At 67.0% G+C, this 11,469-nt stretch overlaps 1 protein-coding gene across 16 annotated transcripts; it reads right to left on the bottom strand.

Annotated features, from left to right (window-relative positions):
- On the bottom strand, positions 1-11,247 carry GUCD1 (guanylyl cyclase domain containing 1). 16 transcript variants are annotated; one of them, XR_014068921.1, is made up of 8 exons: positions 11,075-11,247; positions 6,616-6,700; positions 5,789-5,954; positions 4,557-4,648; positions 4,319-4,392; positions 3,793-3,934; positions 2,597-2,838; positions 1-2,144 (listed from the first exon to the last, which is right to left on the bottom strand). XR_014068921.1 is itself a non-coding variant. In XM_081542190.1 (6 exons), the coding sequence occupies exons 1-6, from the start codon at positions 11,121-11,123 to the stop codon at positions 2,053-2,055; spliced, it is 597 nt and encodes a 198-aa protein (XP_081398316.1). In that variant the 5' UTR covers positions 11,124-11,247; the 3' UTR covers positions 1-2,052. The 16 variants fall into 16 exon arrangements, 11 of the variants coding, with proteins under 11 accessions (XP_081398316.1, XP_081398309.1, XP_081398307.1 ...); XR_014068923.1 differs by having other exon boundaries at positions 1-2,147; XR_014068920.1 differs by lacking the exon at positions 3,793-3,934.
- Positions 11,248-11,469: the final 222 nt, after the last annotated feature.

The raw sequence follows: 11,469 nt of genomic DNA on the forward strand, positions 1-11,469 counted from the left end.
TTTTGCAGTGAGGATCATGTTTATTGAGAATGGCTCATTACAAACGAGATACACGTATAAAAATCCCTGTGATGCAGAAGATCCCTTTTGCCCCCAGGTGGCTGGGGAGACAGCCAGCGGTCCAGCACGCCCCCCTCCATGTGCAGCCAAGGGGTCACAAAGTCATGTGCTGCGGGCCGAGTCCTGCTGTCTCCAGCCCCGTTTTCATGATTTGTGTGCGAACAGGACACGACATGGCGAGGTTTGCGTCCTGCCTCCGAGAACCCCTCCTGGCAGGCAGCTCCTGGGAACCTTCCAGATGGGTGACCTCTAACCTGCAGCTTGCCCCGAGAGGCCTGCTCCTCTGACCCGGGGACGGTGTCTCTGCTGGACGAAGGCACCATGGCCACTGTCTGTGGAGGTTGCTCCCTGGGCAGCCCCCGCCGGCCCAAGTACAGGGCCTCACCCGTGGCGGCCGCCCCTTCCTGTCGCCATCTCCCGCGACACTGCCGCCCTCACCGGGGTCCCCCGAACCCTCCTGGGGACGCCCAGCCTGCAGCTGCCACATGTGGTCCTCCCGGGCGTGGGAACCAGGGCTCTGGGGGTCTCGGGCCACCAAGGGTTAAGGCAACGGGGACGAGATGGGCCTGCAGGCAGCGCTAGTCTCTGAACCCAGGGCAGCTGTCTGGCCAGAAGCGCCTGCCTCTCGGTCAAGGCTGTCTGCGGTCGAGGAGCTGCACAGCTGGGTGGTCCTGGGTGGTCTGGCAGCCCTCACCACAGCATCAGGCCTCCGGCACCGGACGACCAAGACTTAGGTGCTGTGGCGAAGGGGGCATCCCAGCCCCCCTGGCCAGAGGTAACCCGGGGCAGGAGTGGGAGGTGTCCCAGCCCCTTTAGGGGATGACCCATTTCCCTTTTTTTCCCAGGGGCACAGACCCAGGTTCAGGACCCAGCCCCCACCACTGTCCTGAGTCAGGTTGCGGCTGTGTGGCGAGAGGCCTGCCTGCCTGAGGGCCCCAGGTCCCCCTGGCTTTGGAAGAGACCCTGGCCTGGCTTATCTGCCCGTGAAGAGAGGTGTCCGTGGTTCCAAAGTACCTGCGACCCCACTATTATTGTCTTGCTTGAGATTGAGTCTCACCCCCACCAACAGTGAAAACTTCAATCTCAAAAAAAACACCCTCCCCTGGCTAAAAAAAAGACGTACATCTCACACACACACACACACACACCTCCCCCGGCTAAAAAAGAAAGGAAGAACAGGAAGCCACTCTAGCCCACGCGGGGTCTGCGCTGTGCAACCCTGGGTTAGGGTTGCTCCCTCTGCCGAGACAGAGACCACCCGGCATCCTGGGCAGAGGGCCCAGGTGTGAGCACTGGCCGGGGGGAGGCCACAGGCCGCCCCCGGCAGCGATCAGACATGCAGGCCCAGGGCCGCAGCACCCAACCCTGAGACATGGGGCTGCCTGCACTCAGAGGCAGGAGGCCCGTGGCAGGTGAAGGGAGCGTCTCTGGGGCCCAGGCAGCTGGCCCTGGCCCTCGGGGTGTCAGCAGGAGCCAGGGTCCCACCCACAGCCCAGCTGTCCACTCCAAGGAGCTGGAGCACCCGAGGGCCACAGGGGCCTGAGGCCTTTCTGCCTGAGGTCCAGCCCTCCCCAGGGGCCAGGGGCCTGGCCACCAGCCACAGGGACTGGGCCCCCTGGGCAGGGGCGGGGGAGGAGGGCCCAGGGCAGCTTCCTTTCACCCGGATCCCAGGGAGGCTGGAGCCGGTACAGCCCCAGGGCCCCCAGGGTGGCTACGGTCTCCACACAAACAGACCCACAGCGTCTCTCTTGGGGCTGCGCCCAGGTCTGCGGGGAGATGGGCTCTGGCGTCCCCTGCCCACCCTGTGTCTGGGTCGCAGGCAGCCAGGGCGCCCGTGGGGGTGGATGTCCCCTGAGCGCAGCAGGAGCCGGCCTCGGGGCCCAGGGGACGACTTCAGCAGCCAGCAGGGGCGCGGCCCCTCGTCTGAGCCCCGGGCCCGGGCCAGCGCCTCCGGAGTGGCCAGTGGGGGCAGGGCAGACCGGGCTCCTGCCGTCAGCTGTCCACATAGACGAACAGGATGTCCTCGTCTGTGCCGTAGCTGGTCCTGGCCTCCTCGAAGTTGCTGACGCTGGCGCTGCACATTCCTGCTGCGGCAGGAGGCCGGGGCGGTCAGCGAGGGGGGCGTCCCGGCCGCCCCCACCACGCAGGACGCCCTCCCTGCTGCCGCTGCGGCCCTGTGAGCCTCTGACCTTTCCCCCTTGCAGCAGGAGAAAGCGAGGCCCAGAGGGAAGGAGACTCGCTTGAGGCCGCAGGGCTGTCTGCGTGAGGCAGGTGGTCCCGCCCTGTCCCGGGGCTGTGGGGAGTCTGGGCGGGGGTTGGTGACCGGAGCCAGGGCCAGGCAGACTTTCCTTTTTCTTTCGGCCACTCTGCGCAGCGGGTGGGCTCTTACTTCCCTGACCAGGGTCCCCGGACCTCCCTTTCTAGCGCGGAGGGCCAGCCTGGGGGCTGGGGGTGGCAGGGACTGCTGCGGGGTGGGGCCCAGGGAGGCAGGGGGCGCCGGGGAGAAGGCGGCAGGGGGCCCGCCCACCCCACTCACGGTCGGCGTAGGCCGGGTTGTTGTAGAAGACGCAGCCGGCGGCCCGGCTGTAGCCCCGCAGCACGATGAAGTGGCCCTGGTAGTCGGGCGCGCGGCAGAGGCAGCGGGGCCCGCTGGGCGTGAAGCAGCAGTACTTCGGGGGGCTGGGGCAGAGGTCGCAGCGCAGCACCCCCGAGTTCACCAGCACGACGGCCACGTGGCCCTGCGCCAGGTGGGCCTGGATGTCCTGCATGCTCACCCTGCTGCAGGGGGTGGACGGGGGGTCAGCCAGCGCCTCCGGGCCCCGGGCCCCTCCTGCGGACCCCCCCCGGAGCCCGGTCTGCCCCATGTCCTGAAGCCCCGCGTCTGCTCTGAGCTCCGTGCAGGGGGTGCCTGCCTGCTTCGTCACGGTGGCCGGGGCTCAGTGTGGGACCAAGCATGGATGGCGTGGGGCTCTGAGGGTGCCCAGGACATGCTGGCCCCACAGGCCCTTCACAGGGTGACCGTTCAGCTCCAGATGGCACCCCATCTCTGGACCTGCCCCCCACTGCCCTGGTCTTTTACCCTGAAGGATGCATTAGTCACGTAAACAGGTGGTTTAATTTACTTCCCTGAATCGGAACCAAGCATGGCTTCACCGGTTTCTAAACCAAGTGCTTCTCTGAAAGGGTTATTTCTCTTTCTGTCTAAGGCTCCTTGTGGCAGAAGGGGCTGCCTGGGAAGGGCTAGTTGGCAGCACCCACAGGGGAACCCCGGGTCAGCCGGCTGTTCCAGACTCTTAGGCCCTGGACTCTCCGAGGCCCCTGGGAGGAGGCAAGTCCAAGACAGACCCGAGGCGGGAAGGGCTGGGGGGATTCCCCAGTGCCTGGGCCCCACCGTCTTCACCGGGGGGCGGAGGGGGGCAACGCCCACCCACGCGGTGCCCTCCTTCCTCCCAGGCCCCTCGGGGGCGCATGTGGCACCTCGTGGCCGGGCCCAGTTCCAGCCCCGCCAAGTCACAGGCAGCCTGGTCTGGTGCCGTGGCCCGGGGAAGTGTGCCGTGTTTCCACCGGGTCTCTGAGAGGAAGCAGCTGGCTGAGCTCCCAGCAGAAGGTATGGACCCGAGGGGGACTTCAGCCACCAGGAAGCGCGTGGTGGGGCTGGAGGGAGGGCCTGGGGTACGGGTCCCGGGTGTGGTCAGTGCGTGGCCGGGCCGCAGGGGTGACCGTGGCACTCACCACGAGGGGGGGACAGCCCCTGCCCTCCACGCAGCCTGTCAGGTGCCACCGAGCTAACACCGGCCACCTCGCCCTCCGACGCATGCTCCCGTGGTCCGGGGACACGTGGAGACCTTTTCCCTGTGCCCAGAGGGCTGTATGCCTGGGTCACGTGATCGTGAAGACAGAAATCCAGGAGGACGGGGGACGCAAGGAGAGAGTGGCCAGGGCCCGGCCCGGGTCTGAGAGCCAGACGCCTGCTGGGCGCAGTGCCCACAGCAGTCTGGGGAGGAAGCTGCTTGCGTCTGGGCAAGTCTCCTGGGCCCCCCCGCCCCGTGAGGAGAAGACGGAGACCTATTAAGGTCAGGCAGCCCGGGAGGAGGTCTGGTGTCTTCCTGACAGCCGACACCCGGGCCGTCCCCGCCACCCTCTCGCCGCGCCAGCGTGCTCCCCAGGCCGTCACCCTGCCACTAGGGTCCCTTGCTCTGTCCCAAGGCCAGCACTCCCCGAGGAGCCCAAGGGGCTGGCTCAGATCTGTCCTGCTCACCTGTCCCTCTGTCCCCAGCTCTGGATCCACCCAAGGTCAGAGTTTTGTGTAGACTAGGTCACGTAGCCCTCCACCTGTTCCCATTTTACGGATGGAAAAACTAAGGCTTGGGCAAGTCAGTGCCCGTGGCCGGCAGGGCGGGAAAGCTCAGCTCTGCCCTTTCCCAAGGGAGGCCTCCCCCTGCTAGCCTTGGGGGAGCAGGTGCCTGGGGAAGGGCGGGGGCGGGGCACGGACTCACCACTTCTCCACCAGCACCTTGCAGGCCTTGGCTTGTGCGAACAGCTGGTTCACCCGGGTCTCCTCTGTGTCAAAGTGCTTCCTGTAGAAGGACTGTGAGGGCAGGGCAGCTGCCGAGACCGCCTGCCCCGGCTGCCCTCACCCTTCCCAGGAGGACGTGAACAGCACGGGGATCGGGAGTGGACAAAGGGGCCCGGTCTGCGGGCAGAACCACCTCAAGGCTGGTGAGGATGCTCGGGAGATGGGCGGGCAGCAGGCTCGGGCTGGCACCCTGGGGGTGGGCGGGAGTCTGGACACCACCCACTCGGCTCAGCTGGCGCGTGTTAGCAAAGGACATGGTCTGTTTGGCGCAGGGGCCTTCACGGGGCCAGGGCCCCCACGGGGGAGGCAGAAGAGACCCTGCTTCGGGGCCTTTCCTCCGCCTCGAGGTCACACTGACCACACCAGACCCGCCAGCCTTTCCCCTGGCCTGGACGGTTCAACGCAGAGCTAGGTGCACAGGCAGTGGCCACGGGTAGTGGCCCTGTTGCCAGGGAGGCCGGCAGGGACTCTGCTCTGCCCAGGCTTGGAGCCTCGGCCGAGGCCCGCCCCGGGGGAGGCGGCACAGGGCACTGGGGTCTCAGCGAGGCTCTGCCGGCGTTCCGTTTTTGTTGTTGTTTGTTTGCTTTGAGTTATTTTCTTGACCGTTCCACACGGCTCATGGGATCTTAGTTCTCCGAGCAGGGATGGAACCTGTGCCCTCTGCACTGGAAGCGCCGAGTCTGAAGCACCGGACCTCCAAGGAGGCCCCCAGCATCCCTCCTTTTTCATAAAAGGGAAGGACAGTAGGTTTTTTTTTCTTCCAGAACACCAGGGACCCAGCTTGGAGCTGGCTGTCCCCGTGAGAAGGGAGAAAACCGGCAAACAACAGCCGGAGGAAGGCAGCGCCCTGAGGCCCAGCCGGCTGGTGCTGGGCGAAGGGAAGGGCTGTGGGGGCCGCCTGGGCGCCTCTGCAGACAGCCGGGTGCGTCCCAGACGGGCGGCGGTGGGGGTGGGCAGGTGTGTCTCTGTGTCTGTGTGTGTCTGTGCACGTCTGTCTCTGGGGGGGTTGTCTCTGGGGCTGGGGTGCCAGGAGCGGCCTGGCTCACCACTCGGGACCTCTGAGCCGCTGCAGCCCAGTGCCCGACCCGACCGCTCGCAGGGCCCGCCCGCAGCATGTCCGTCCTGCCCCCGATGGCCGCGGCGGGCGCACACCTGGTTCTTGTAGCCCTTGTCCACGCCCAGGGTCTGGGTGCAGAAGCGGTGTCGCACTCCGAAGCGGCGCATCAGGTAGGCCAGGTCGATGGTCCAGATGCTCCTGGTGAGCCGCAGCTCCTGTAGGGCCCTCTCGAACTCAGCGTCGTCCAGCTGGCCCAGGTACCTGCGGGCAGACTGGCCACTGACCGGGGGCGCTAGCTGGGGGCATCCTCCTCCCAAGGGCCCGCCATGTGAGCCTGTGCCCCTGGGAGGCTCCGCCCAGCATCCTGAACTCCGAGGGCCTGACCGCACGCTGCCCGAGGCCTCCCGGGCACCACACAGGTCCCCGTCCGGGGCCTGGGCTCTGCGCCTGGCATCTCTCATGGGCTGTGTGACTCTGGGCCAGTCGCCAGCCTCTCCAGCCTCACCTCAGGACCGTCTAAGTGCTTGAAGCATATCTCATCACCGATTCCCTGAGCATTAGGCATGGAACACCTGTCTTGCCTGGACTTCCAGGAGGGGGAGCGGGAGGCTGCCCTGCCCAGTGACCCCGTCTCCCGACACTCCGAGGTCGGGGGTTGCAGGAGGACCCCGCGTCTCGGCCGCAGGGGTCACTCTGTGGGGTTGGGCCCAGGCACTTGTGACTTCCTGGCCATTTTAGACCCCCGGCATCCTCCGGGGACAGACCTGAGGGCCTGGCCCGCCACTGCTCGCTTCTGCAGGTGGGGTGGAGCCCGGGTGGACGCTGGGCCTCCCCCAAGCAGCCGTAGACAGACGGCAAATCCCACCCGGGGCTCTCCCCGTGTGCCCGCCCCCCATCAGAGGGCCGGGAACGGAGCCCTCACCGGAGCACCATCCTGGAGCAGGCCAGGCCGCAGTCCCAGTGGTAGAGCTGCTGGATGATGGGCACCGGCAGCTGCACGAAGTCCCCTGCGTGGGAGGAGCACAGGGCGGGGGTCACAGGGTGGTTACAGGCGGGAGGAGCACGGGGGGTCACGGACCCTCAGCACAGTGCCCGCCCACTACCCCACTCCCGCTGGAGCCACCATCGCTGGCGCCCACTCAGGTCCTGCAGAGGCCGGGCGGGGACTGGTCCACGGCTTTACCGGGCCCCTCAACCCATTCTCCTGACCACAGCAGTGGTCTCCCCGAAACGCCAGTCTGGGCGGGTCAGGCCTACGCACAGGCCTCCAGTGGGGTGGCTCCCACACCTCCTAGGACAAGGTCTGCGTGGCTGCTGCCCTGGGGCCCACTGCTGCCTGGCCTCCCCTCACCCTCCCTGGGCTGGAGCCTTCACGCGCCCCAGGGCCTTTGCACACCTGCTCCCTCCGGCCTGGACTTGCTCAGCCTCCCAGGCCACGGAGCCAAGTCCTCTCTGCAGATGTCACTTCTCCACGACGCTGCCCCTGTCGTACCCAGCCCCCCACCCCGTGGCCTCTCTCCGGAGCCCCTCTGTGGCGGGGGGCTCCTGGAGGCACTCAGCAGACGTTCCTGTCTCAATTGCCAAGACCGCTGACTCCATAGCCCTCAGGGTTACAAGGAGGGGGCAGTCACATATCAGCCAGGGCAGTGCTCCCCAGGGCGGAGCAGCAAGGGCGCGGCCTGGGCATTCCGGCTGTGGGTTGGGCCACTGACTTCCACGTGTGGGCTGGGTCTGGCTGTCCCTCAAGTGGAGACTTTGGTCTGATTTCCCTTTCAGTCAACAAACATTTCCCCAGAGCCCCATGAGTGCCCGGTCTGTGGACTGGTGACTCGGTGAGGAGCGCCCTGGCGGGCAGCACACACGGGCGGTGCAGGAGGAAAACGAAAGGCCAGGCCACAGGCCATGCCAGGATGCGCCTTAAGACAGGAGAGCGGTGGCTGTGGCGGGCCCGCAGGCCTGAGGCCTGACCCTCCTGCCCTGGGGTCCCAGGAATGTGCGCGGAGCTCAGAGCTAAAGAACCAGCCGCGACACTGCTCGTTCAGGACGCCCTTTTGGCTCACATGGTCACCCCACCTCGGGGGTCTCCAGGCAACGTTCCCTGCGCAGAGCTGACCCCCAGCACCCCTCCCCATCCCACCCCTATGTGCACCAACCAGGAGGGCCGCCTGGGAGCCCTGGGGCGCCTGGCCTTGCGACCTTCGACCTGTTGCCTGGAGGGGTCCCGAGCTCCTGCTCTCCCGTCTACACCCTCCCCTGCCCTCAAGGCCTGGCTCAGAGGCCAGCACCTCCCGGGCCTCCCCGGAGGGCAGGCAGGCCAGCCGTGCCCCTTTGCTCATCGCCACTCGGCTGGCCCAGGCCCACACTGTGGCTCCCAGGGGCCCCCGCATGAACCCCTGCCCTGCGGGGCTGTCCACGCCCTCTCCGGAGCAGGGCCCGGGACTGTGCCTTGGCTGCACTGCCGTGGCCTCTCTGCTCCCCACCTCATCCACAGGGCCATGGAAAGCAGGACAGCACAGCTGAGTGCTGGCCGCTTGCTGGCCGAGCCACCTGGCCCCGGGGGCAAGAATGTGCCCTGCGCCCCTTTGCTGGTGCAGCCAGGAGCCCCGCCTTCCATCCAGCTGGGGCCCCAGGGCGCTGAGACCAGTCCGGGGTCATGCTTCCTCTGTCCTTCCCCTGACCCCAGGAGGCCCTAAAAGGAACCCAGGCCACCCCTCCAGCCTTGCAACATCCGCCTCCGCCCACTGCCACAGACTCAGCCCCAGAGGCCGCTCCCCCAACCCCTCTCCGGCTGCGGTACAAAGCAGCTGCAGGGCTCCCTTCCACAGGCTTCCATGGTCCTCAAGACACAGGCCTTACCCCTTACGGAAGCCTGCCGGTCCTGCCCCACTCGCCCTGGGGAGCTCTTTTACCCTAGGGACTTAAGTCTGCCCCTTTTTGTCACTCAGGTCTTGGCTCAGTCTCCCCCGCCCGCCCCGTGAGAGGCGTTCACTGACGTGCCTTAGGGAGCAGGGGCTCCTTCACAGTACTCAAAAGTGACAAAAACACAAAAAATAAAGCCTTCCTGCCTCCCCTCTAGACTGTAAGCGGCCCAGGGGCAGAGAACTGGCTCATCTTATTCACTGTTGTTCCCAGGGCCTGGTGTCGGAAGCTCAGCAGTGGCTCCAGAAACCGCTGCTGGAAAGAGGAAGAACTCACTGGGCGCCCACTATGGTGTGCTAGGCTCTGAGCACACGGGGGGACGGGACGGCCCGACCCTGCCGGCCAGGAGTTCACGTCCCAAAGTAATCCCCACCCCCCGAAGGCTGAGCAGAGGCAGAGGCGTCTGCAGGCTGCTGTCCCCTGGCGGCCTGTGTCTCCCACCTTCCAGAACCCCTCCTGTAGCTAAACTGCCTTCTGGTTTTTCTCTCCACGGACTGTTTACTCCCCAGCCTTGGCTCCTGCATATCCCTCCGTCCGGAAGGCTGTCTCCCATCTCTGAATATCCAAACGCATCAGCCCCTTCCCCTCCCTCTGGAGGACCAGACCCGCTGGGAACTCCTCGGTGGCAGGCATGCAGTATTTGCCTCCTCCCAGCCTGGAGACCTCAGCAGCAGACACGCTTCGGTGGTGAATGTAAGGCGTTTTTGTTTTTCTTTCTTTCCCCTGAGTGGCTCGAGCCTCCGTGTCACCGCAGGACTCCCCTTCCCCCAGGCTTCCAGACTGTGGTCCTCTGTCCACGGCTCCTCCTGACTCTGCGGCGCGGGCTCTGACTCTTGTCTGTGCTTCCCCAGCTGTAAAACGTGACACCGCCCGGCAGCGGCCGCTGGCAGGGCCTTGGGAACTCTGCCCCACCTCTTCTCACCCTTATCTCATACCCTTTGATCCTGCCCACACCCCTCAGGTGGCTGAACACCCGCCTTGGGCCACCCCCAATCCAGGCACAAGCAAGTCAGCCAACAGGGACCCAGAGATCCTCCTGCGTCGGGTGGCGATAAGGGCAGGCGAGGCCTTCCAAGCCCCAAGCTGCTGCCAGACACCTGGAGCCACGGCCCGTCCCACCTGAGGGCCAGGGTCTGCCTGGGAGGGGCTGGCCCGGCTTCAGCTGGCAGCTGTCCTCAGGGAAGGAAGGCAGTTTCCTGGCCCTGAATACTTAAGCCCTCAGTCGGCTCATCTGCAAAAGGGCAAATGACAATAGGAACCAGCTTCTTATGAGGATTAATGAGGCCCTGCATGTAAACAAGTCGGGCAGAGCGCCTGCTCAGAGAAAGCGCCCTGGAAACGTGAGTCATGACTCCACGGAGGCCGCTCTGGAAAGGCAAGTGTCTGGTCCAAGATCACAGAGGGAGACAACGGGAGGAGGAGACAGCAAACCCCGGGGACAGCCCCGGACCCAACTCCTTGCTGCAACCACAGTCGGAGTCCCACGATGCCTCAGGGCTGGGGTCTCCCACGTGTGGGCACCTCACTATGGAGTTCACCAGCCCTTTCTCATCAACTGTGTGCTGCAGAGGGGATGGGGAGCCAGTGCTGCCACCCCCCCCTCAGAAAAGCACACCGAGGCGGCCACTGAATTATCAGTCTGTGCCCCCCCCCCGCCCGCCCCGCAAAGGAACTCAGACCTCCTGGGAAGGAGGAACTAGAGAGGGAAGACCCGTAGCAAGACTACAGGCAGGAATCTGGGAGGCCAGGGGGCAGGGAGGTCAGGGGCAGGGAGGCCAGGGGCAGGGAGGCCCGGGGCAGGGAGGCCAGGGGCAGGGAGGCCAGGGGGCAGGGAGGCCAGGGGCAGGGAGGCCAGGGGGCAGGGAGGCCAGGGGCAGGGAGGCCAGGGGCAGGGAGGCCCTCACTGCTCTGCTGCCCCCCGCCAGATGCCCCTTCTAAGGCCTCAGTTACCGGAGGCAGGACAGGGTCTCCCCAAGACAGCTTCAAGGAGGACTTTTCCTCCAAGGAGGACTTTTCGCTCCTGGGAAAGGTGAACCCTCCCCCTGACCCCCGCCGCTCAACCAGGACCCTCCTTCCCTCCATGACTGCAATCGAGAAATGCCCAGGGGTGTCACTGCTCAGGGAGTTATCAGGAAAAAAAAACAAAAACCCAACTGATCGTGGCCGGCCTGGCAGGCCCGGCCGGAGCGCACACCTGGCCAGGTTTCGCCCAGAGCTCAACAGCCGGGGCCGCGGCGGCGGTCGGCCCAAGGTCGCCCGGCCGGACCCTGCCCCGCGCTCGGGCGGGGTTCCCCCCAACCCCGGATCCCCGGGGTGAGAGCTGCCCCCAACCCCTGATCCCCGATCCCCGGGGTCCTGCCCCGCGCCCACCGCGATCCCCGGGGTGAGGGCCGCCCCCCGATCCCCGGAGTCCTGCCCCGCGCCCACCGCGATCCCCGGGGTGACGGAGGGATCACACTGACCGGGCTCGAGCGGCGGCCCCGCTGCCTCCGCGTCCACCTCCGTCCTCATGACCCGGGCGGCGCGGGGCTCCCATGGCCCCGGCCCGGCGCCGGGTGCAGCTCTGGCGTCGACTGGGGGCGAGAGCGCGCGGCTCGCGCGCGCCGGCTTCCCGGGCCGCCAGCACCAGCGCCCCGGGGGGAGAAGGGGCGGGAGGCGGCGGCGGCCCCAAGCCCCGCCCCGGCCCGCCCCGGCCCGCCCCGGCCCGCCCCGGCCCGCCCCGGCCCGCCCCGGCCCGCCCCCGGCTCCCACGCCGGCCGCCCCCCGGCCCGCTCCTCCGGGTCTCCGCTTCCCCTCCGCACGCCGGGGGCACTCGCCTCGCTCGGGGCGCCCTTTCCCCGGCGCCGTCGGCTTCCCA

This window comes from Giraffa tippelskirchi, chromosome 11, assembly GCF_054371585.1.
Source record: "Giraffa tippelskirchi isolate mGirTip1 chromosome 11, T2T-mGirTip1v1.2.pri, whole genome shotgun sequence".
In the NCBI taxonomy this organism is placed as follows: Eukaryota; Metazoa; Chordata; class Mammalia; order Artiodactyla; family Giraffidae; genus Giraffa; species Giraffa tippelskirchi.